The sequence below is a fragment of the Xiphophorus hellerii genome, chromosome 24 (assembly GCF_003331165.1).
Source record: "Xiphophorus hellerii strain 12219 chromosome 24, Xiphophorus_hellerii-4.1, whole genome shotgun sequence".
Classification (NCBI taxonomy): Eukaryota; Metazoa; Chordata; class Actinopteri; order Cyprinodontiformes; family Poeciliidae; genus Xiphophorus; species Xiphophorus hellerii.
The window spans coordinates 7,454,086-7,480,118 of record NC_045695.1 but is presented as its reverse complement, the minus strand read 5'-3'; the positions used below and the strand labels follow the sequence as shown (position 1 = coordinate 7,480,118).

The window sequence follows — 26,033 nt, the reverse complement described above, 5'->3', positions numbered from 1 at the left end:
ATTATCAGTCAAAAATCAAATCCCAAAGCATCACTTCAAGAAATGTGCAGAAAATTATAAGCAATGACACTTGTTTTTTTGTTGAAAAAAATACATTTTATTAAAGAAGTAGGGTGGATTATTCCCAACAGTTACATTACTTTACGAGCTACCCAATGAATTTACAGAACCAGCCAGCGTACAAGTCCTGACCCCAATTCAGTCAGGTATACCCTCATCAGAGAAATGTTTGCACCTTACCAAAGTTTACCTGCTCTGATGAGGGGGAGGGGGAAAATGTGACTATTACCAAAAACCTGAAATATGTCCTCCACCTGCAGAAGTAAAAGATTTGTCACCGAACGGCAGTGATGTCGAACACGTACCGATCGGCACCAAATGAACTGTTACTTTTGAAATATTGAAGAGAAACATGAGTCGTTGAAGCAGGTTTTTAAACCATCCCTGATGTTGGATCACGGCTCCCTCACTTCGTGATCTACATTCGAGACTCATCTTGAGTAAATGTAGCGGACCCAACTTAAATGCTCGATTATCACACCTGGAGCAGACGTGCTTCTGAAAAATAAGCTGTAAAAGTAAACATCTTCTGACAAATACTTATTTAGACATTGATTTTTTTTTAATGTAGAAATATGTACAATTTAGAAATAGGAAATAGTCCCTGTGGTGACGAGATGCGAGGTTGTTTTTGTTTTGACGATTGTACTTAAGTCTCTGAGAAGGAAGGAACATTTACAGTTTAAAATGAACACATTTAAAATACTAATTAAGTCATTTCAGATTCCTTATTTTTTTGAAAACTATAAATAAATAAGTTATGAAGACTATTCAATGGATTACTTCTGAGCTTAGGTTCTCTGTAAATCCGAGGGTGCATCACTTGTGTGTCTTAAATCTCATATGATTGTGAACAAGCTAAACTGTCAGAGTAATCAGCTTTTAAAAGGGCATACATCACTTTTTTTTTAATTGAGAAGAATTTCATTGTTCGGCTGTTTACTTCTATGTTTTGTGCACAGATCAAATTCTTCCGTCAGTACAAACACTATGCTATCATCCACATAGACAATCGGTTCCTATTTTGAACGAATTATTCAAAAGACTGTTAACTTGAGAAAAACATTCGTAAAGGACCAATTTGTCTTGAAAAAGGAAAAAAACAAACATTAGAAGAGCTGATTGTAATCGATGTTTCACACTTTAAATATCTTATTTGCTTTGACTCTGTAAATATGATATACGCCCTTTTGAGAGAAAGCGAAACATATTACAATCAGGTCTTGATTGTAAATAAAACATCCAGTTTGTTCCTTCAGCTTCCGCTTGGTTGCTTGGTTTTCTCCAAACTACTAAAACTTTGTTTTTAAAAAACAAAACAAACCAAAAACTCCCGACAGATTTACTGAAGAATAGCACTAACAGTTAACAGATTGTATTATTTTAATAACCTCTATAAAAACAAAATGGAAAAGAAATGTGCCTCAGATTCAAATTGGTCGCCCTCTGGTGGGCAGACAGAAAGCCACATGTGGATGTATAGAGAAGCTTCAACACTTACATACACTTTTGTTTTACACTATGTACAAACGTGTGTGTTGGGACTGGACTTGGCAACCAGGCTGAGAAATAGTTTTCCCTCCTTTAGTAAGGCATGCCATGTGAGGTGACCTGGACAGCTCAGTCCGACGGCTGCGTCTTTCATCTCCTCGTTCCAACTAAAATCGATTATGTTTTTTCTTTTCAGAATTCTCATTTGGAGCCCAGATCCTGTCAACGGTTGGTCTGCTCCAGATGCTTTTCCCTTCCATGGCGTCTCCAGAGCGGTGGGCGGAGGTGGCGTGTGTGCGTGAGGTCACGCCCCGTGCTGCGATGGGAAGCGTCGGCCGTTCCGAGCTGCGGTCCTCACGTCAGATGTTTGACAGACGTCGCCCTCTGGTGGCGCCCAGCGACGCCCGCAGCCTCGGTTCTCTGGCCCTGATAGAAATTCAATCAGAAAATTCAGAAAAGCGGTTTCGCTGCAGAAAATGTGGAGGTGAAAACGCACATTTCTTCTCAACTAATCGACTATTGGGTGCTTTATATTTTCCCATTAGGGGAGAAAATAAATCTACCTAAAGTGTCCTGCTGTTGCTCTAAGAGCCCTTCAGCCTCACCTGACTCCTCGCTCCTCTGTCGGTCAGTTGAAAAAAGGAAACACAAGTGAAATTAAAAAAAAAAAAGCTAGGTGTAAAACAGAAACTTCCCCACACTCCCTGATCCCTAAGGTGTTGTGTGTGACCTTGTTTCAATTAGGAGATAGAACTGATTTCAAAATAAATCAACTGTAAACGTAGATTAGTTTGAGTTTCAGCAGTCTGACCTGTAGTGCTCGTTGAAGTCCAGCCTGAAACTGAGGAAGCGCAGACTCTCGTCTGAACTGGTCATCAGCAGCACAAGGAACTGCTGGACGATGCTCTGAACAGATGGAAGCAGGAAGTCATTAGCTGCTGGATTACCCAAACATGGAGTCGGACCTACGACGGGGAAAATCGGACAGAACCTGGTAGAAGTGGGTGAGGATTCGAAGCTGGGATCGCATCTTCGGTATGGTGTCCTGAAACTCCTGAATCCGCCTCTTCTCTTCCACTTCCTGTTCTGCCGTCACGCCCCATTCGCCCTGAACCAGCAGACAGACATCAGTCCTGCTGGGATACTTCACTGTGCATGGGCAATTCAGTGGACAACTTCTTAAAAACCTCTTCAGCTCTGCAGATTTGAACTTTTAACATGTTATTTACTTTACGTAATAGATTTTGTTTTTTGGAGCACATTGGCATCCCAAAAGAAGCTTTTGAGCTTTAGAGTTTATGACCACTGATATCAGTGACCAAGAACCACCATCAGATGTATGGAAGTCTGGTAGTGACAAAAAAAGAAAAAAAAGCGCATATATTTTGATAGTTTTGATTTTTTTTTCAGTAAAATATGCCTACATTTTACACTGGACTTTAAAAAAATACTCTTGAATTGGACTCAAATATTGCAATTTGTACTGCTCTATTATAAACGGATTTTTAAAAAATCGTCTGTATTTAAAAACAAATCAAAAATTAAAGCTGCAAGCAGCCTCGGGCGGCCCTCGCAGCAAGCGCCGCTCCGGCCTATTGGCCACCGCGGGGGTTCCAGCCACCGCAGAAGCTCTTGCGCGGTTTCCAGAACCGCAGCCCGCTCCCCACCGCAGAAGCTCTGCCGCAGTTTCCAGCACCGCCGCCCGCCAGCCGCCGCAGAAGCTGTCGCGCATTTTCCCCGCCCGTCCACCGGGGCGACACGCGTGAATGCGTTCGGCGGCGCTCCCAGACGACTGTCAAAAAATCTGGTGGAGATCGGTCGATGCATCGAGGAGATACAGCCCATGTATTAACTTAGGGGGCGCAGTGGAGTCAAATTACATTTCAACCTCGTCGGGCTCTTTAGAGGTGAACAAAGGTCATACATATCCAGTTTGGCGTCAATCGGATGATCCATGTGTGATTTAGAGCCAAACGTATATATATGGCGAGGGACTGATATTCGCCATTTGGCCACGCCCACACGGTTCAGCCAGCAGCGAGCATTGACAGAGTTTATCATCCAAATCATCTTGATTAGGTCAAGAGAGCCATAAACAGAGCTTTCCAAGGAAAAAAACGGCACTTCCTGTTCCGAGGGGGCGGGGCTTAGATGACGTCATAATATGATGACGTAGGATCGACGGGCATCCCACCAGGATCACTCAGGCCAAGTTTGATGCAGCTCGGTCAAAATATGTGGAATGTAGAGGCAAACGTATACGAACGGCGTTGCCGCCATTGAAAACTCTTGGCACTTTAAAGCAAGCGAGACCAACTTCCTATCTGTCATCCAACACAGAATCACCTTGATTAGGTCAAGAGAGCCATAGATGAAAGTTTCCAAGGAAAAAAATAGCACTTTCTGTTGTGAGGGGGCGGGGCTTAGATGACGTCATAATATGATGACGTAGGATCGACGAGCATCCCACCAGATTCACTCAGGCAAAGTTTGGTGCAGAAGCTATCAACCGTTCACAGTAAAATACGAGACTTCCTGTTGTCAGGGGGCGTGGCCTAAGTGATGTCATCATTTAAACATTGGATATTATTGGACACAAGATGATGATCAATAACTGAAAGTTTGGTGTCTCTGTGAGTTTTTGTGTTAGAATTACAAATTTTTAATTTTTTCCTCTTCATTACAAAATTCAACTTAGTCATTCGTAGGGCAATGCTGCCCTCTGGTGTCGAATTACTGAAATAATGAAACTATTTCAGTGGCCAGCAGAGGGCAGCATTGCCCTACAAACGACAAACATTGACTGTTTATTATGTAATTACACAGAAGATCTCTCTAATTCATTCTGAGGGGGCGGGGCTTAGATGACGTCATAATATGATGACATAGCATTGTCAGGCATCACAACAGGATCACTCAGGCCAAGTTTGGTGCAGCTCGGTCGAAACATGTGGAATCTAGAAGCAAACGTATGGCATCGGCGTTACAGGTCACTTCGCCACGCCGCTACACCCAGCTGCTTCATCGCAGCCGGTCAGGGCTTGAAGCCACAACACACCAACATGTCTTCTGTCTCTGGACACAGTTTCATGTTGATTAGGTCAAAGGGCTAAGATAGCGACCGTTCACAGTAAAACATGACACTTCCTGCTCTCAGGGGGCGTGGCCTAAGCGATGTCATAATTTCACCACAGGGTCTTTTAGGACACCTAATGATGATCAATTACTGAAAGTTTGGTGTCTCTGTGAGTTTCTGTGCAGGATATATAAGAGTTTCGTGTTTCATGGCGAGTAGGTGAACTTTGACCCCTGGTAACCCCCCTTCAGCAAGCTCATACAGTCACCGTTTTGATAACTTTAAATCAAACATGCCTTATGATCAGACTGACCGAGTTTGAAGCCGATCAATCGAAATCCCTAGGAGGAGTTCGATCAAATACGAAGGCTGTAAACGTCAAAATCGAGATCAAAAATGGACTTTCAATACAAAATGGCCGACTTCCTGTGATAGTTGGCTTATAACATTAAATGTAAGTTCTGAGTCTTTTGGTGAGCTCTATAAGTGTACCAAATTTCATGTCTCTACGATGAAGTACGTTCATACCATTGTGTCAACAGAAAATTGCTAGTTGCCACCGTTGAGCAATTTTTTTTGCGATTTTTGTGACGACCTTAAAATTCAAAATTTTTAAATTTTCTAGTCGCGACCGCCAAGTTTGGTGAGTTTTTGAATACGATAAAGCCCCCAAAAGGGCACACGAAGAGGTGGGAAGAATCGTAATAATAAACAGTACAGATACAATAGGCCTTCGCAGCGCTTTGCTGCTCGGGCCTAACAAGCAATTTTAGATAATAAAAATAAGTTAAAGTTAAGATACAGAAATCCTCATTTTTGTAGATGGTGCCAAGCTTTACCAAGAGCAAAAAAACCCTAAAAACCACATTCACTAAAACGTCTGTAATATTTAAAATAATTTTATAATTCATTTTCTCTGAAACTACAGCAGTTGCAGTGACACTTACTTCTGATGGAGTCTCCCAAACGTTAGTTCTACCTTTATCTTCAAATAAATACAATTTAGTTTTTCTCAGCAATATCAAACACGCTCCAGGAACCTTGTGGCGCTTATGAGGTTATCATCCTTGATAATGCCTTTTTTTAAAAAAAAAAACAGGGAATATCTTCCCAAAGAAAGGCAGATCTGTGTGCGTTTCAGCTCATCTCCACTTCTCACCTCCTCTTCCCTCTGCCGCTTCTTCTCCTCAAACTGCAGCCGCAGGGTGAGCTCCTCCAGCGCCGAGCGGTACAGGGAGTCCTGCGCATTTTGAAACTCGATAATTTGGTCAAATATGGCCCTCAGCTGGTTCAGAAGGGACTAGAGGGAGAGATAAAAGCAGGAATGAGTCCAGTGAGTCAAACGGGGGGGAGGCGGGATGAAACGGAGTAGAAAACGCTGCGCCACCCTGCTGCTGTTGTCCAGCAGACATCTGGAGATGATGGTGTCCAGGAAGACGTCGTGGGCAGCGATGATGTGGTCGAGGTCCTGGGCCTGCTGCACTTTGTTCCACAGCTCATCCCATGAGCACTCCAGCACCTACACACACACACACACAGTTTATAGGAGTCAAGTTGGACACTTGTAAGATGACAACGATGCACAACTCATGCTTCCATAACTTCTTTTAATATTTAAAATCCACTTAATGAACAATGTGGTTATTTTGAATTAACATGTCGGTCTGCAGCTGCTGGTTTTCTGTCTTGCAGAGCATTGTGGTGGCAGCAGAGCTAATGGTCTGACCTCGAAGGTGATGTAGTACTGCATCTGGTGGATGAAGTGAACCATTTCAGAGGCCAGGATGTGACACTGGTGCAGCACACCAGAGAGCTCTGGAGGGCGAGGGAGGACAGGTACAGACTAATTACCCATGAAGTCAAAACAAGGTTAACAAAACAAAACAAGGTTAAATGAATCAATTATATATATATAAAAAACAAAAAAAATTGAATGAGTGTGATAATTTCCATTCTAATATTTTCTGAAGAGCAATTTTCTTCACACAGACTTCATGATCTGTTCAGTTATGTTTTCGGCTGCATGTGGGTTTTTCTTTTACTTACGTTTTATTAATCGTTTTTGGTCATTTCGTTTACATTTTTGGTTATTTAAAATGCCTTCCAGTTCCAGTGTTGAGTGTTCTTCATGAAATCAAAGTTTATTGGTCTCTGAGTGAGCAAACATGCAATATATTACTTGGAAATGGTTTTAACAAAAACCCCAATATTATTGTTCAATAATTTGTGAGACAATTTATCATTCTGCAAAATGTTGTTATGGTGACAGACCTGCGCCTTGTTAAAGAATCTGCTTTGAACTTTTTAAAAGGTTGTTTTAAAAACTAGTTTTGTTTTGTATGTTTATTAAATCAATAATTAATATATGAGGGCATGAGTAAAGAATAAAACGTATTAATGCCTCAGGTAGTTTAACACGTTTTTATGTGCATATGAAGTGCTGATTGAATTCTTAATAAGCATTAGCCTTCAAAACAAAGTGTAAAGAGTATTTGAGCAGGATGGGGTGTGTGTGTGTGTGTGTGTGTAACATACCAGGCATGGTTTTGAGCAGCTTGGCGTTGCACATCTGTCCCTTCCAGATGTCCGTCAGTGTGTACTCCATTCGCTTGGCTCTCCACAGGAAGTTAAACACTCTGAGGTAGTGGCCCATACACTCTCTGGTGAACACCTGATGACCATAAAGAAATATATCTTAGAAGCAGGTTAACGTTTGATCAATAAGTGATTTTCAGAGATGGGCGTTACTGTTGCAATGGGTCCATCAACGTGATAATCCAGACTGAAAACGTCCCAGCCCGTATCACCGGGAGACACCTGAAGCCAAAACGTAGACACAGCGCCACCTGTCAGCAAAAATATAAAAGATATCTTTGGATTTCTCACCACGAAAACGCAGCAGCACCTCCAGCAGGCGAACGTCCAGCCTCTTTAGGATCTCTGCGTTGTCAAACTGCGCATTGGTGGCCCTGACTGCCGTCTCCAAGATGCCTGTCAGGTTGTGTTGGTACAACGTGGTGGCAGGTCGGGCGAGCTCAGGCCTGCCAAGAAACGACACAGTTACACCCCACGTTCCGGCTGGACGCTGGGACAGTTTGATCAGTACAGAAGGCGGGGAAGGTCAGACTTTAGCAGGTCCATGAGGTGCCTGATGAAGTCTCCCTGGCCCAGCAGCAGGTATCTCCTCATGGCCTGCAGGTGCTCCAGCAGCAGGTAGTTACGGTTCAGAACGTCCAGCAGGTATTTGCTGGTGTCGAAGTACGCCGCGTCGATTTTCTCCTGGAAAGCTCCTTCCAGGTCAGACAGCAGCTCCGCGGCTGCAGGAGAGCGGAGACCAGAGTCAGATCCAGGCATTGACGAGGCTCCACACCGAAGTCTTATTAATAACAATATGTATTTATAAAAGAACTTTACAGTCAGGTTTAGTTGTGAAACATATTTAAGCAATTTACATGACAAAAAAAACGCAAAGAAACAAAAAAAACGTTAAATTACAAAGACAAGTATCAAAAAGCAGTAATCCAGACTAGAATTAATCTCTTTTGACTTGGGATGACACAATTAATCATGATTAATCAATTATTGAAATAAATGTCAGCTAATTTAATAGTTAATTGAATGTTAGCTGGTGTATACAAACTCGAAATCAGGCTATTTTCTTAAGAATAGAGCAGTAATTAAGTCAAATCTGTACAAAAATGCATACATTTTAACATTTAAGATAAAAAAAAATAAAAAATAAGGAGACAATGAGAAGATAATTTATGGAAGAAAAATTGTGGACTTGTCAGATGATGCACGAACTGAGCATGATCATGCGTCTGATAAACAAAACAGAAGGTAGTAACCTTGACTGGATTTCCAGTCCAGCGTATCAATATTTTCTGCGATACACCTGCAGATCAAACCGAGTCTGGATCAATGAATTCTGGCTAAGTAGAACCGGTCTGGCCTCCGCAGTCAGAAGGGCAGAAGGACGAAGCCGGTGAGCGGTAAAAGCATCGATCCCTGCCAGTCCACTAACATTGGTCAATATGACCATCAATACAGAGTGGACAGTGATGTCATTAGCATGCCTGACTCCACAACAACACTGGAGAGCTCAATATGTACAGTGCTGTGAAAAAGTATTTAGTCCCGTACTTTATAACGCATTTTTTCAGGGTTTTTTTTGTCACACTTTTCAAAAACAAATCTAAGGAAAAGTACTATTTTAGATATTTGATCTGAAATATTTAAGTGCGAGAGGGGGGGAAAAAAGAGCAAAAACAGAAGAAGAAATCTAAACAAAGCGAGAGTCTCACCATCTTTTGGAGTGTCGGCAGGTTTGGACGCTGCGGTGATTTTGCCCGGCGGCGTTCTGTCATGACAAACTTGATGCAGGAAGTTGATGGATTTGCCAATCAGCAGGACCTAAAAATACAAAAAAAAAGAAGATAATTGGTTCTTGTGGAGATTCTCTGCTGTTTCCATGGCGTCGTGTCTTTTGTCACGGAGGCCTGTGAGCGTTTTACCTTGCGAGCCTGGTTCATGGTGATGAACGAGGGGATCATCGACTTCCGGAGGGAATATTTGTCGTGCCACAGACGATCTGTCTTCACGTTTGGGTCTGACGCTACAAAGAACTACAAGCAAACAAGATTAAGAGAGGAGAGATTCTTTTGAAACCATTATACAACAAACATTAACTGCAGTGTGATTTAGAAAACATCACCGTTCCTCCAGAAAGCCTGTTTTTAAAGAGTATTTTGCAAAAATACTAATATGTTTTATGGTATTTCTGTGATAACCAAAGCAAAATGGTGCATAATTGTGGAGTGAAAAGAAAGCAAAATGACATTAACTTTTATTTTTTACTAACTAACATCTGAAAGGTGTGGCTTGCATTTGTGTTAACCGCTTCAATAAAATTCAGTGCAGCCACATGCCTTGGGAAGTCAACTGATTAGTAAATACTTGGTTGAAAAATATGTAATTTATGACACAATTTACTCTGCAAAAACTCAAAATCTTACCAAGTTTTTTTTGTTTAAAATCTAGTATATATAGCAAATATCTTAAAACACTTTAATTAGACAAAATGAGCTTACAAGTAACTTTACAGCAAGATATAGAAGCTTGTTTTAAATCAACAATTCCTTGATATTAATGAAAAAGTACTAGTTCACCTGGCAAATCATTTCAGTTATAAAATCCTAAAAATGTTTTGATGTAAGTGGAAAAATTCTGCCAATGAAAGTAATTTGCCTATTTCTTGCTGAATTTAGTCCTATTTCAAGTGTACTGATATTTGCACTACAAACTGGACAGAAATGCTGTTTTTTTTCAGTGTTACACTAAAACTCTGAAAACTTTTAGTCAATTTTCTTATTTTCTTAATATGTATTCATATTAGATTTTTCAGCGTACATTTTTATTAGGATTCGATTCAGCTCCACTCACTCACCAGTTCTGATCTAAAAAAAAAATAACCTAAATATTTTTCTAAAAGTCACGTGTTACATTTTTCATGTCTTATCAACCGTTACTGTAGCGACTGTGCGAGGCCTCCTGGGTGATTTTTACTCTGAAAGGTTTAATAATTTAATTTGGATCGTCTTAAACACAGCACTTAAATCCATTCCAGCGCAGCAGATAACTGCGAATCCATAAATAACATGCGAGAGAGGCTGAGGGGGGTGAAAAGGAGACGCATCCATCATGGCGGTCTCCATTACGCCGCTCTCATCAGTTCTCGTTTAAGAGGCGGTCGTTCTCCCCTCTCCAGCTCCACCTAATGCTGCCATTCGTCGGGGTCAAACATCGGAGCATTTGAAGGGAACAATGTTCCCGAAACAAGCCATAAACTCTTAACGAGTTTTTTTCTTCAAAACGACCTCGTTAAGCGCGGCGTTCAGGAGCGTTTCAGTACACCGATCAGACGTGGCCCAAACAGGAAACGACCGCACCTCGTGGTACGTGTCCTCCAGCTCTCCGTCGTATATCCACCGGTAGAGGAAATTGAGAATGGGGTGGGACACCAGGCTGAGGATGTGCTGGACCAGCGCTCTCATCTGCGGGTCTCCTGTCTTCCCGTAGGCGTGAACCGCAGAGGCCAGCTCTCCTCCCTTACGACCTGCAGACACACACGGATCTGGTCACGTAAAGATGAACGCACCGCATAAAGCCGGAGGAGGAACCTGACCCACCTTGGCAGTAGTCGACGAGGGCCGCCAGCGTTTTGAGTCGCACTTTGGGGTCGTACATCCAGACCAGAAGCCTCCTCAGAGTTAAACTGCTCTCTGTGCACATGTTCACTCCCTGCTCATCCTCTACCTGCAACTAAAACCACACAAACATCAACGATGCAGCGATTTCAGAGACACTCCACAAGCAGTCGGTCTGCGCGTTTACCTGTGAGTGGAGGACGGAGAGAAGCCTGTAGTATTCCTTCAGCTCCTGATGAAGCGACGCACAGAAGCTCTGCACGGTTCGGCATTAATACATTAATAGAGGATTAATAAAGAAGAAGAAACTCAGGAAGGACAAAATGAATGCATGACAAACCCAAACACACCTGGCCCACCAATCCGAAGGCCCGGTCTAGGGTTCTGGCGTCTGTGTACTTCCTGACTTTGTTGTGGAGCCAGCCAAGTTCAGACAGTCTGCTGCTGGTGTCCCTCAGAGACTTGCATAGCACCACCTTGAGAGGCAAGAGCACATAAAGTTGATGTAAATGTTATTTCCTTCTGCAAGTAGAAGGAAATAGAGACTGTTGTTTTTGTAGGGCTGAAACGATTAAGCGGATTAATCGTGATGCACTGATGATTGAAATAATTGTCATCAAATTTAGCAATCGATTAACTGAAGTATAGACTCGAAAAAGACCATTTGCTGAAAGAACAACAGACTCAGAGCAGTAATTCAGCTAAAACTATACAAAAAGTGATGATGACATTATGATGAAAACACCTTTGTCTGGAAATATGTTCAACACAAAACTCCTCAGTGGCACAGATTTAGCTTCACCTGGTTCAATTTCACTACAGTAATCTTATGGTTTTGCATTTTAAGCACAAAAATGTTTATTTTCTACTTTAAAAAAATATATATTTTTCTTTTTTTTGCATCGTATTATGTATGTCTAATGTGTATAAAGGCTTAGGTGGTTAAGTGAAAAATCTGTAGAATATTAATATATTACTTATTATTTATTATATAATTTAAGTAAGTAGGTTTGTGTTGCCTTTGCAGTCGATGAGTCTTTTGTCACACATTTACCTTGAGCAGCTGGCATTAATGGAGAACTAAAATTACTGCAGCTTCTATCAAGCAGCCAGTATACCTTAGAATGCCCACTAAGCATCAACAGACTGGTTTCCCAGCAGGGGCATAGTTCACATTTAATGATGCATTAAATTTTCATCTGCTTAACAAATCCTTTTATCTGGGAAGCTTTGTGGAGAAGTTAAGTAGGAGGAAAAACCCCTGTCCAAAATACCTCCATCCTTGGCTAATTTATTTATGTCTCCTGTGGGAGTGGGTCCTGATGGAGCACATCGACCAGAGGCCTATGTTTAGTCTCACTGAGAGAAAATGGAACCAGTCCCACCTGGGGGGACGGACAAAATAAATCGACAGAAGAGAAAACAAAACAAGAGACGCCGATGATCGACCCGCTGAAGCGCCGTCAACAATCATCTAATCCCGTCGTCCACTCTCGCGTCCAGATCTCCTGACCAATTGAGGAATTTCAGCTTCGGGACTTTCAAACGTTGGCCTACCTTGCTGTCCATTTTGTAGCCGTTGTCCTGGGCGTTCATCTTGATGAACTTGCCATCTATTCCCTGGAAGACGTAGAGGATGTCCCGCACCAACGCTGCCTCGTTAACCTCACCTGCAGCGGCAGAAGAAGACCACGATTGGTCAAAGCTGGAGATGCGATTTAAACCAAAAACGTTGAGACGTAATGCAAAAAAAAGAAAGAAAGAAAGAAAGAAATTGGTCTAAACAGCTTAAGACACGTCTGCTTGAGAACAATATTTTAAATGTTTATTGCCACAGCAACTTAAGGGTGATGACTTGATAACTAATGCAGAAAACGCTCTTCCTAGTCTATTTTCTAACTTTAGATTGGCAAAATTATGTTTAGAAACTAAAAGTTCTCAAAACTCAGCAGAAAATAGTTGGAAAGTTACATTTCTGGTGTTGCAACAGAAGTGGGCCAAGCAGAGACCTCCCCAGCACGTGCAGCCCTCTACTTCATGTTGCAGAGACATTTTGGGATTATATTCCTTTGGGATTAGTGATACCGATGGTTATTTCTGTTTTTCTTTAGTCTGCCTCTGTGAGTTAAATTACTACTAAAGTGACATCAATAACTACTTCAAAACAATACCTAATGCTTTAATAAATTGTTTATTTCAAAAAAAAAAAAATCTTGATCTTTATTAGTTTTGTGTCTTAGTTCACATTACTCACCGGCCGCATCACCATCCCTGCGAGGTCGGACCGGTCTGATGGTTGGCACTTGTGGCCCGAGGGGTGGTCGGGTTATGGGCGGAGCCAAGACGGCAGAGGGGGAGGAGCTTATAGGGAGCGCCCAGGCTAACCGTGAGCCTAGAGACTGAGTAACTGCAGCTGCAGACTGGGAAGCTTGACTGGAACACACAAAAAGGTTCTGGTTTGTACTGGAAATAATCTGAAACTTTGTTGGATTACTTACTGAGTTGGTTGCCAGAAAAAAATGGAAAAATACTCGAATGCGGCAAAGTAGCCACGGGTTTTTTGGTTGAAAAATGTTTGTTTTTTCAAATTCAATTTTGAATTTATTATTATAAAGGAACCCTGACATAAATCTAACAGAGTTCTTGTATCTAATTTCTTGCGAAACATTAAATAATCTCCTTCCATTTGCAGCACTTTGCACCATTAAGGTGTAGCCATACATTTCAGAGTAGAAAACCTTGATGTCGCTCCTTCCCAATTAAAAAGTGAGCCCAGAGTGTTTACTGGTCACTTTTTGACTGAAGGTCTCCTGCATCATTAATGAGAGCAAATGGGATGAAATGGCCTTCAGGTGCCTCATAAACTTGTTATAACGTCTCCGGCTAAGAGGTGAGAGCTAATAGGTTCTTCTTGTATCTCGTCTTTTACAGAAACATCAGATTAACAACTTTCTACTGGAAGCCTCTTAGGCGAGGTGTAAAGATAACGGGTGAAGCGTGAACATCAAACCTCACCCAGCCAGAAGTGGCGGCGGCGTCGGTGTGGGTCCATTCAGCGTGTAGACCCCTAGACTTGAAATCCCACTGGTCCCAACGCTTCCAGACAGGCCGGCGCCCTTGTCGCTGTAGCTCAGGGCTAAGCTCTGGGGTCGGGTGCAGTAGAACGGGGTGGAGTGCGCGTCCCTGGGGAGGGCTTGGGCAAAAAGCGCCCCGTAGTTTCCAACCTGAGGGAAGTCAGTTTCAGCCATCTTTAAATTCACTTTCAGCTGATGAAAACGTCGGATCGTAAAGCTGTGTGGCTGCTTCTCCTACCCTGCTGGAAGGCTTGCGGGGGTCTTCAGAGAGGCTGAGTAGCAGGTAGAGAACCGACCAGCGATGCTTCAGAACACCCTGATGAGCAGCAAAACATAGATTAATAGAAATGTTTACAGAGGTTAGCTAAAGCTAATCGGAAACACAAACCTGCGTCTGAAGCTTCCTGTGCAGCTCTGAGAACAGAGCAGCGTCTGCTTCTCTCCTCTGGCGCAGCACTGCAAAGGCAACGAAAACCTCCCGTCACTGCTAAAACAAGTTTCTGCTGCTGCTTTGTTTGAGTTCTCGCACTTTATTTAAACGTCCAATTTAAAATGAATCAGAAACCAGTGACGTCTCGTCATCTCAGTCTCTGAAGTATTGAGCTATTTCCGTTTTATCGTCAGAGCAGATCAATGTGTTCCCGCCAACTGTGCTTCATCAACTACTATTCAAGTCCACTGGGATTAGCGGCTGTGGTGCAATAAATGTTTTCCAGCGTAAAGATGAGAACGCCCACAAAATGTGGATTTATTATCCGCTCTGCTTCCAGATAATGCCAAAGAATAGCAATGCGGAATGATTTGAAGCTGCCATCATGAATAGTCTGAGCTGCACTTACATTCCTTCTTGATCTTCTCCGACACCAGGAACTCGTCTCGTTCAATGGTGGGGGCGTAGTTGCTGCCAATGACTCGCACGGCATACTGGAACTGGTGGGCGACTTCGGCTTCAGAAACACATGATCGGTAAACAAAAGGGCAGCACGTCATGCAAAAAGGTTTTACCTTATATTTTGGTGTTTTTATTTATTTCTCCACACTTGTACACTCCAAACCCTCATTTAGCTGCTTCTTTTTTTTAAGGTTTGTTTGCACTAGAGGCCTTTATTCATTAGTAGCTGGACAAGAAGTAGGGCAGAGAGAGAAGGGGAAGACGGGCAGCAAATGGACCAGGACAGCTGCACTGAGGACTGTAGCCTCAAAATAAATTTGGTCGATGCAAGTAGATTCATGACTTAACAAAAAAAGCAAGCGCAGAAGAAATCTGTGAGGGCAAAATGATTTTTTATGGTATGGTTTAGTCTTACTTCAAATTGGATTTGGTTTCAGTCCAAATCCAAGATTTGTTTACACATCAACTCTGCTAAATTGGAAAGGTTTAATTCATTTGCTGAAAGTGATAAAGAGAGGATAAGGTCAAAGGCAAGAGAAAACAGCTTCATGCCCATTAATTAGTAAACAGGGTCTTCCTTCAATTTATCCACTTATTCACATTTTATCCTCACCCTTTTGCATTTGTGCTAAGCAGTGTTTACTTTAATGCCCTCACAATTATGTGCTGCCTAAATCAAAGCGTTTAGTTTGTGATTTCTGCGTGATAAAATGTAAAAAGTCAGAGGACTGTGAATTATTTAAAAGCCACCGTCCACGATGACAGTCTTTTGGCGTGGCTGTCCTGCAGGGGCCTGCAGCTAGCAGGGTGCAAGTGCATCCAGAAGCCGCGAACACTTCCAGTTGCTCGGCATGATGGCTAAAATGTTAACACAGTAACAGAGCTAATGATAAACTAGAAAACAGTCAATCAAAGCGATCAGGGCAGTAAATCCGAGGAGCGGGATGTGCAGCATCATGAGGTGCCCGCTACGTGCCGCCTGTCCAGTCACAGCTACCAGATAATGTCTCCAAATCATGAGCATTCATTTTAACATGTTGGTAAGTTTTTGATTTTGTAAAAATATCTACACATAGACAACCATCTTGGTTGATTTCCAGTCCAGTACCAATCCTCGGCCACTTCAACCGTTTTACGTCGTTAAAACTCAAGAAACCCTTTAATTATTCATAAATAGCGAGAGGTCTGACGTAAAATGTTTACGCCGAAATCCCGAGCCTTCCCCGTCGAATCCCTCGATATATTCGTTGTATGTATGGAGTACAGCTGAAACGCAATACATTTAATTGAAACAAAATGGCAAGTTTTTGAATGGAACTTTGGCTTGGAGGTTCCTTGAAAGATCCAGTGTGGTAATAAGGCGGCCAACCTAACGTTAACTGACGTACCTTCGCTTTTCCCGGTGATCCTGCAACACAGGCTCTGCAGCAGAACATTGGGTGATTTCTGGTCCAGATTTGCCATCCCGTCCGTGGATATTGTATCTGGCGTTTCCCTAAATAATAAATACGTTAGATGGATGTCAAATAACCGCAGCCTCCCTGTTTTAGCGACGCCATCTTGACAAAGCGGGTCAAGCTAGCAAGGCGCAGGAAGTACGTGACCGAGTTCCTTTCAAAATAACAGCACTGACGCTCAACAACGATTAATAAAAAAAAAATAAGCTCAAAAGACTAACATGAGTCATTTATAATTGCAGTTCCAAAAACATAATAAAAACTATAAAAAATAAAAAGCAGAATAATTTCAATACTAAATAAATACTTAGTAAAATGTAACCAATTAATAATAAATTAGATTAAATTAAATATAAATATAAAATATTAAAAATAACTTAAATATTGAATGTATAATATTATTATATATTAAGTTACTTTTCAGAGTTGCAAACTTGCTATATGTGCAGAACCACCAAAGTGAAACTCTAACTTACATAAAACAAAGACAAACACAAAAAGTGAAAACATAAAAACATCTCAAAATTGTATATATATATATATATATATATATATATATAAAATAATAAGATTGAATAAAAAAATAGCAGGTGTTTAATCAAGTCAACAAAAGCCACCAAAAAATAAAATAGAAGCTCACAAATAAAATGCTAAATTAAAACAATACTAGCAATCATTTTTAAAGTAGTTCTATCATTAAAAGATATATAGAATTTCTGATATATTTTAATTTAGAACATGACTGAAACGTTTGAAAACCAAACAGCATAAACTTCCCCAAATAATCGCATGTTTTGTTTAATATTTTTTAAAATCAAATTTCTTGACAGAATTTGTTTTGAAGGACAAAAACAAGAAGTAGTTGCTGTTATCTTATCTAACTTTACACTAATGATTCTACATTAACCCGCCGAAAGCGTCTCCAGGAAACGGATAACGGACATTTTAATGAAAACATTTCCCCCCTGAAACAAAGTAGCGTGGTTGTAGTAGGGTGTGGTTCCGATTTGACCTCAAGCATTTATTTTACAGAATACATTATTTGCAATTTGTTTGGCATATTCCAACTAAGGATATTTAAATAACTGATTTCGTAAATAATTAAAGTAAAATAAAGTACAGTCACAGAGACATCTATCAGAGGCAACATCTTAGTGATATAAGTAGGACTATATTTGCTAACTCAATGTTTTGATCAAATAATTTTATCCTTTTATTTTTTGCAAATTAATTGTACATAGTATATCACACCATTAGAAACTGTAGTAGAAATCTAGTGCTGAAAGAAGACCAATAAAGCTGAACAGTGCTCATCATCCTGAATTTACCCATCCAACATTTCAACTTTTCATTGGAAAGTTGGCTTATTTCTATTATTCCAATTTAAATTAAACTTGTTTGTAATTATACAGATCAACAAATGGGGTGATATAGTTAAAGCATTTGTTTCTTTTAATTTAAAAACGTCGACATTTTGTTTGTCATAAAATTGTACGGAAAGCCACCAATGTTTATTGCGAAGTCTGCATATTACTGGGAAGCTAAGTGGAAGGAAAAAGTCTCCAACAGGAATAACTACGGTTTTGAGAAAATTATAATGAAAATCCCGTCCTAAAGTTAGAATAACATTCAGTAATGTGGGGATTGGAGCTCAAAAGTGTTTTAAGAGTCACCTATCAGTGCTGATTTGATTTTCCAGTCAAACTTGCTGTCTGCACATTTACTTTTCATATTCTTAAAAGCTTGCGTAAAAAGAATTGCCATGGCCGCATATTAATATTCAATGATATACAGATTGATTGCGATGCACCTGCAGGTGGACAGTCCGGCCGGCCCCAACTAATCGATAACCAATAAATAACTAAAACAACTAATCAATTACACAGCGAAATCACTAGAGCGCGCATGCGTCCCGCCTCCGACCAGAGGCACCACCTGGCCTCTCGTGACGTACATAAAAGCAAATCTGCTTTGGCCACTGCGCGAGACAAGGAGATTATCAGTACTCGCGCTCAGGTGGAGGGGAGCGCAAGAGAAAACCTGAAGGGGAGGTCAGCTCACTTTTTCTGGATGAAGTGCCCTGAAAGTGCCGTAGAAGACGCCCCGCTGTGCGCTTCCTTCTTGCGGGCTCGGAAGGTGAGAACCGGTCTCCCGTGTCTGGAGCTGCATTCTTGGGACCAAACCCTTTCCACTTTAGGAAGAAGACTCGCCTGAGAGAAAAAAAAGTCATGGACAAAAGAAGAAAAATAAAGAGGAAGCCAGCGGCTGTGGGGAAATAGAAACACCGAAACAGAAGAAGGGAGGAGAAGTGTTGGCAGAGGAAAGACGAGCAGGATGGGGATGGATTTCAGTACTCTTCGGACTCTCATCAACCGATATGTAAGTTTTTCTTTATCCTACGCCGCCTTTTATCGCCTCCGTCTCCTCCGTAGACCCAACCGATGTGAAAACATGTAAACCATATCACTCGGCTGGTTTCGAATTCAGCAGAAACAGCCACTCGTGGATAAAGTTGCACTCCAGCGAGGGAATGAAAACACGCGCTCTGACTCATTGTCAGCCCAGTTGTTTTGAACAGAGTGTTACCAATTTGTAGTGGCGGTGAAAATAAACCAGCAAACAAAAACAAAACCGTAGCTTAGAGAGGAAGCTGTGGATGCACCAATCAATCAGGACGGGATCGGAAGCGGCCAATTTTTCCGTGGTCGGCCAAAATTCACATCCTGAAAAATCTGCTTGTGATTTCTTCTGTTAAATAAATACAGCTAAAGCCTGTTTTTGGTCTATTTATGTATCGACCAAGCGCACGAACTTTGATGCACACAAAATAAAATACTATTTATCAAAATGCTAAAATGAATGTTTGTTCTGTTAGATTTTAAACTCGTGTCTAAACATGCAGTTTGTGAAAGAGTGCAAGAAGAAAGCTGCTCAGAAAGGTACAATCAGATCGTATCAATTTGTTAGACTACAACAGTTTGTTTTAGTAATTCACATTCCATCAAAGAACCTGGAGAACAGTTTCTCTGTCTGCCACAGTGACTGAATGCATCATGAATGTTAAACAATCCAGTTCCATATTCTTGTTGTATTTATTTTTTTGCAATTGAATATGGTGCTTTTTTCTTTTTTTAATATAACGGCATGTTTACAGTAACAGTAATGAGGACACGTTAGAAGATAACGCTTAGTGTTTGTGCACTTGAGCACTATTTTGTCTGCGGTTGAACAACTGAAAGGTGGAGTCCACACCTCTCAGGTGTTCACGTCAGGGCATGCAGACGCTGCAGATCAACAGTTGTTATGACCCCCTCCCAGTTGAGCGAGAGTACAAATGGAGTAGTCACATGAATTATGTAATCCTGTTGTTTCCTTCCTGCCAGTCAAATCAATGGGCAGCAATGGAGCAGCCAGCCTGCATGGATGCAGGTTGCATCCAGTAATGTGTCTGACAGTAATCCAGAAAGAGCAAGCTCTACTGAAACGTAGAGCTGCGCAGGTCTTCATGCTCACCCGAGGCTTAGACGCTGCCTCCCAACTGTTGCAGCTAGCTGATTAAACAAAATCCCTGCTGTGTGCAGATTGAAATGGAGCCAGACGCATGCAAAGTGGGGGTAGCGACTGATGGGATATGGGATGCTGATTAGCTGTGTTGTTGTAATCGGTTCGACCAAAAAGGATAGGGTGAAATAAAAGAGATTGCGCTGTTCAGGAAAAAATCCTGAATGCCATTCCATTAGTCAGTACTGGGATTGTATGAGTCACCAGTCGACTGGTGGTGTGATGAGGGCTCTTTTTGTTGTGTGTCAATGTAGCCAGGTTTTTTAAATTGCTATATAAACCTTGCAGTCAAACAAGGCGTGGGCCAGTGTGAGATTCTCACAGGATGATAAACAGTCTGGAGTTTGATTTAGATGTTTCCCACATCGGGAGAAGTAAAGAGTAATAAAACACGGTGTCTTCACATTATTAAAATGTTTTAAATTCATAAAAAAGCAGGATGACCTTTAATGTGTTAATCACAAGTTTTAAAATTTGTCTTGAGATGAGCTTTTAATCTTGTGTATTATAGTTTCTTCTCACTGAACTTTTCTGTCAGGCAAAAGTTTGATGTCTCTTATTGCGTTTTGTGACTCGAGTCGGTTAAGGTTACCAGTAATTAGCTGCTAATCTACTCTTCCAAGCTAGCTAGCGTTTTTGCTTCCATCATTGCCACTTGGCTGGACGAAGTTCCGACATTGCTGTCATGATCCAGGTCTTAAATTCCACTCATAATGGTCCTAAAAAGTCTTAAATTTGAGTTGGTGAAACCTGCAGAAACTCTGTAAATAATGAACACCTTGAAGACATCTTGATGTGGACATGTTGAGTCTTGTGCAGTTAAAAAGAGAGCAGGTGTGACTGATTTTCAGTGAAGATAAAACATATTTCACAATAGAGGCGCAATAAACTGAACCGAATGAGACGCATAATGCAAAAGACACCCTGTTGAACTTTCAGTGTTAAAATTTAACCAAATATGTATCTGATAACCTTCAAGCCTTTAAAACAAGTTTTAAAGCAAGTTCAGAACCTCAGTCTGACAGAGTGGATTACGAAGAATGATGAAACATTGCTGTCCATCTTTTATTTTCTTGTATATTATATATATATTTTTATAGAATTAACAGCATAAAACGATCCAAACCGACTAGCTAGCATCTATGCAGTTCCTCAGAGCTGTCTTCATGTGCTCCTAAAAACCTCGTCTGATGCCGCCATCTCCGATTAGTTTAACAGCAGTGGGTGTTATGTAAGCCAATAGCTCAGTTTAAAAGTGTGACATGCCGAGTTTGCAAAGTTTCTTGGTTGTCTCCTGCGTTCAGGCTGATGGAGAACTAAATGTGCTCACTGTAGCATGTAGAGCCACTGCACTTATTCAGCCGGAGCATGAAGCTGCGCTTGTTCAATTCTCATGTTAGTTTTTTTTTAGACTGAAAGTTTTCAGAGTGCTGGGATTTATTTTTTCCCCCCCTTTTATTCAAGTCGCTCATCCATTTTGCATGTCGTCCTCAGCAGAAAATGATGCAGCACTTAATCTTATAAGATTAGAAGAAATGCATCTTTTAAAAAGCTTAAGTAATGTCACATTACTTGCAGTTGAAGTAATGGGACATTCGTAGCTGTAAATGTCCCATTTAAATGTTCAACCAGAGAACATTTTACAACAATTTGGTTGTAAAATGTATAGCAGCAACAAAGGAATTGAATTGTTCTACACTTTTTTCTACCACACTTTTTCCTTCCACTTAACTTTCCTTTGACATTCTTGTGTACAGCAGCTGCTTTAGCACTGATCTTTTGTGGCTTTCTCTCCGTGTCAATGCAATAACTTGTCAAGTCAGCACTCTTCCTCATGATTACGTAGGCCATAACATTAAATATCTACAATGTAAATAATTTTCTTATTGGTCTTTTATATTGTAAAGTTTCCCTGGTAGTTGAACTTTGGGTTTTTATTAGCTAAAATTAATTGGAATAAATGTTTGATACACACCTCCCTGTGTGTATAGTGAGTTTACTTTGTATATAAGCTTAGTTTTTTTGGCTTGAAGTACTGAAATACGGCTGAGTGACTCCAACGCACTTTATAAAGGAATCTAAAGGAATCAGTGGTCACTCCATCTCTCAGCTTCAGAGGTTACAGAACGCTGCTGCACGTCTTATAACAGACGCACTAAAGTCTGACCACATTTTCTCCCTTCCTGTCTCTGTGTGTATTTTAGGATTCATTTTTGAATTAATGATATTTGTTTTTAGTGCTTAATGGCCTTGCCCCGCCCTGACTGTCCGAGCTGCTGCATCCCTCCACTCCCTCAGGTCAGCAGCTCCTGATCATGAAGCGTGAGCTCAGAGGAGACCGCGCTTTTGCTCGTAAATTCCCTTGGATATCAGACAGGCCTCTTCTCTTCTTAAATACTTTATCTTCTCTCTGACCTTTGACACCATCTGAAATGTTAACTTTTAAATTGTTTAGCTTTTTTCTGCTTTATTTTATTATTTTAATTCAGGGCTATTTTCATTTTTTTTACGTACTTTTCATTTTAATATTTGTTATGTATTGACATATTTACATTTCTGTCTTTTTTTTTTACATACTGATTGGTAAAGGCTTAAAATCCTTAATTTTTTACATTTACAGTTTTGACTTGAGACGTTTTTTGGTCAATACAAGTTTCTATAATGTCTCTCCTGCTAGTTTCTGTTTACCTTCCTTTTTTAATGGATTATATATAAAAAAAGAGCAGAATAGTTTTTTAATATTTAGTAGCTCTGGATCCAAAATAAAAATGCAGAATTACTGGAGTATCTCCATTAATGCATCAAAACATACACTGCAAAAACACAAAATCTTAATTAATTTTAATGAATTAAAGTAATTTTACTGTGCAAATATCTTAGTGCACTTAAAATAAGACAAAACTAACTTAAAAGTAACTTTGTAGCAAAATATAAGCACTTGTTTTAACGCAATAATTTCTTAATATTCATAAAGTACTAGGTCCATTATAAATGAGCTCACTCCTATAACTGGTTTTGAGTTGAAGTCAGTGTTAATGTTCCGCCATGTTGAGAAACTGAACCTCTTAATAATCAGCATATCAGTGTCAAGTTCAACAGACTGCGCGGAAATTGCTTTTAATACACAGAAAATATAAAAGAGCTAGTGTAAGACAAGGTGTACACATATAAGCCGTCTCTAATGCAACAGTAATTTATTTGCATTAGAGCTGTAATGATTTTCTGATTAATTCTAGCGAAAAGTACTCAGACGTTTATTTCCATCTGTGCTCTCAGCTGCAGTTTCACCATTGCCTACATAAGCAAGAATGATTGCTTTGGATGTAGCATGAAGAGATCAATGGCAGTGATTGTGCAGGTTTAGTTTATGCGGTGGACATAAAACAACTGGCTTGTTAAAATCCCAGGGTTTCCAAAAACATTTTCCACCTTTAATGTGACAATCAACCTGTTCAGGTCATTTAAAATCAAACTGGAATTGTTCAGGGGAAAATTAGGAATATAAAAAAGTGATATAAAGTGTGTTAGACTGTGATAATCAAGTTGAGAGTCCCAAATATAATTGAGAACATATCCTCTGATGTGAATCCAGAAGATGTTTGCTGCAAAAACAGGAAAGTGGAGTTTGGTGGTGGTAGCATCATGGTTTGAGTTTAAAACTTGGGTTCTGGTTTCAAATACTAGTTAACCATCAGTTTTATCGGTCCGCACAACAACGAGTCAGAGCATACGCTAGCTTCACCTGAACAAGATTAAAGTTCTGGATTGGCCCAGCCTGAGTCCAGACCTGAATCCAATTAAAAATCTGTGGGGTGATCTGAAGAGGCCTGTGCTCAGGACAAGCTCACAATCTGACAGATCTGGCCACTCCTTTCCAAAATGATTGAGCCTCTTTATATAATCAAACCATATCATTTTAGTTTTAGTTTTGCTTTATAAAATATTTCAGTTTTCAATTTACTTTGGAGTTTATAGCTTACATTAAAGATGAATGATGACAACTGAAATGATCTGGTTGGTCTGGTCACTCTGCAAAAACACAATCTTACCAATAACGTCTGTCTAGTTTCTTAGATTTGTCTCATTTAAAGTGTACTGACTTACAATTAACTACTCAGCAAGATATAGGAACTTTTTTAAATCAATACTACTAAATATTGGTAAAAAGTACTAATTCCACTGGCAGATTATTTCACTTGTAACATGGGCAAGAGGTCTTGTTATAAGTGAAATAATTTGCCAGTGGGCCTAATATTTATTTTCATCAATTTTAGGTATTATTAACTTAAAACAAGCTCTTGTATCTTGCTGAAAAGTTACATGCAAGTTAGTTTTGTCTGATTATTTGCACTAGAAATTAGACAAAAATACTTTGTAAGATGTTTTTGCAGTGTGCATCCCAAACAAGTATCAGGTCATCTGAGCGACTGTCAAGATAAATTAATGAACTCAAACAGGATTTCTCTTCCCTCTGGCTTCCTGCCTTCAACTTGTGGATTAAAGGGTTACTGGTGGGCAGTAGGTCCTCATCCACTTAATCCAGTTTCCAACACTTCTTTGAGGTCTGTTTCTTCTGTTCTACTTTGTTTTGTAATTGTTTCTTTGGCTAGCTCCTAGAGTAAAGCTAATCACCACACATGTGAGGCATAATGAAATGCTTTAGGGAGGAAAAAAAAAGTAGCTTGAGGCCATTTTACTAGGTCTAAAGTAGCTGTTACTGGATGCTGGAAAGCAGGGAGGTGGAATAGTATTTAGGTGACGCAGAGAGCAGAGGATCGCATGAATTCCGTGGCTCTGTCTCATTTTCAATAATTCATGGGCGGACTGGTGCACAATGCAGACGGATGTTTGCGCAGCCTGTTATTGAGTCATGTACAATAGTACAGCTCAGTGTAGCGTTCAGGAAACACCAGGGGTTGCTTGAGGGGATCCCAGAGAAGGACAAGAAGGTTATAATTGACATTTACCATCCTTGTGCTTCTGTTGTAAATATGGAAAGGCTTTATTTGTGTTCAACTGGCTGCTAATGGGCGTCATGGGCATTGACTTGTAGAAAAAGAAGATCCAATTTCCAAGAATTAATGGAAAGCAATGTTTTTTTTTACTATCCAGTTTTAGGGTGAACTTTCTGCAAATTTGACATTTGTTAACACATTTAGAGTAAAAATACAATTATTTTACTTTTATTTTTTGCTAAAGTTGATATACATCGAACCAAAACATCTTAAGCATGTGCCAAGGCTGCTCAAACTCTCCTGAAGAGGATTATGAAACAAGATAGACTTAAGGTCTTGATTGCTTTGCCAACGTTGGACTTCTGTTACTTTGAAGGGCAGCCATGTATCTGAGGCCTTTTAAAGTGGCTTTTAAGTCATGCTCATGTATCCCATCATCAGCAGGTTTACTCTCAGCCTCATGCTAATCATTGAACACCTGCTTATCCATTCTGTCTACAATCCACAAAGTGCAGTGGAGTTGGCCTCTTTGCCTAAAGGATTTATAGACTCTCACTAAGCCATTGGGTCCTGGGATTGTTTCACTGCCTGACTGATTTTTGCTTGCCTCTCACATGAGCTCATGGGAAAAACTTGACTTGTTGAGCCTCATTAATATTTTACAATCTGCAGGATTGCTAAGATGACCAAAATATATTAAATATCACTTGGTTATAACTTAATAAAGAGAGATTCAGTGCTTAGCTATTGGATCTACACTGTGTTCCAAATTATTATGTAAGTGATATTATCTCAAATTTTCTTAAATGGCCAATGCAAATGATGGTCAGTATAATTTTCAAGTCATGAACTATTACAGTATAAATCAAATTTTACTGAACAAAGCTCCTCATGAGAACAGTATTTTTTTCACAAATAAAAACTCTAAATGCAAAATGTTCCAAATGATTATGCACAGCAGATTTTCTAAACATTTTATAAAGAACTGCAAATGGTCATTCTTTGAATGTGCAGCATTAAGTGGTAACATGTACTAAAATCAAAAGCTATTTCAATCAAAAACATCTTAACAGACCGAGTTACATGTTAACATTCTTTGATATCACAGCACAATTCTTGATCCATTGAACTTGTGAGTTTGTGGAAAGTTTCTGCTTGAATTTCTCTGCAGGATGTCAGAATACCTTCCCAGAGCTGCTGTTTTGATATTAACTGGATTCCACCCTCAGATCTTCTGCTTGAGGAAACTCCAAAGGTTCTT

At 40.3% G+C, this 26,033-nt stretch overlaps 2 protein-coding genes across 11 annotated transcripts in view; one reads left to right on the top strand and one right to left on the bottom strand.

Annotated features, from left to right (window-relative positions):
• Positions 1–615: 615 nt before the first annotated feature.
• Positions 616–18,862, bottom strand: tubgcp3 (tubulin gamma complex component 3). 2 transcript variants are annotated; one of them, XM_032557045.1, is made up of 25 exons: positions 18,318–18,862; positions 16,188–16,294; positions 14,747–14,854; positions 14,296–14,363; positions 14,146–14,223; positions 13,849–14,057; positions 13,088–13,266; positions 12,391–12,503; positions 11,184–11,309; positions 11,021–11,089; positions 10,816–10,948; positions 10,576–10,742; positions 9,142–9,252; positions 8,932–9,040; positions 7,755–7,944; positions 7,533–7,668; positions 7,376–7,444; positions 7,163–7,298; positions 6,354–6,442; positions 6,015–6,146; positions 5,787–5,927; positions 2,543–2,659; positions 2,363–2,457; positions 2,157–2,172; positions 616–1,977 (listed from the first exon to the last, which is right to left on the bottom strand). In XM_032557045.1, the coding sequence occupies exons 1-25, from the start codon at positions 18,623–18,625 to the stop codon at positions 1,906–1,908; spliced, it is 3,078 nt and encodes a 1,025-aa protein (XP_032412936.1). In that variant the 5' UTR covers positions 18,626–18,862; the 3' UTR covers positions 616–1,905. The 2 variants fall into 2 exon arrangements, with proteins under 2 accessions (XP_032412936.1, XP_032412937.1); XM_032557046.1 differs by lacking the exon at positions 2,157–2,172 and having other exon boundaries at positions 18,318–18,861.
• The window catches only part of atp11a (ATPase phospholipid transporting 11A), a 41,737-nt gene continuing 34,235 nt past the window's right edge, over positions 18,532–26,033 (top strand). For all 9 annotated transcript variants that reach the window (XM_032557037.1, XM_032557036.1, XM_032557042.1 and 6 more), the window contains exon 1: positions 18,532–18,635. In XM_032557037.1, coding sequence (XP_032412928.1) covers positions 18,591–18,635 — 45 coding nt within the window. In that variant the 5' untranslated portion in view covers positions 18,532–18,590. The remainder of the gene's footprint in view (positions 18,636–26,033) is intronic.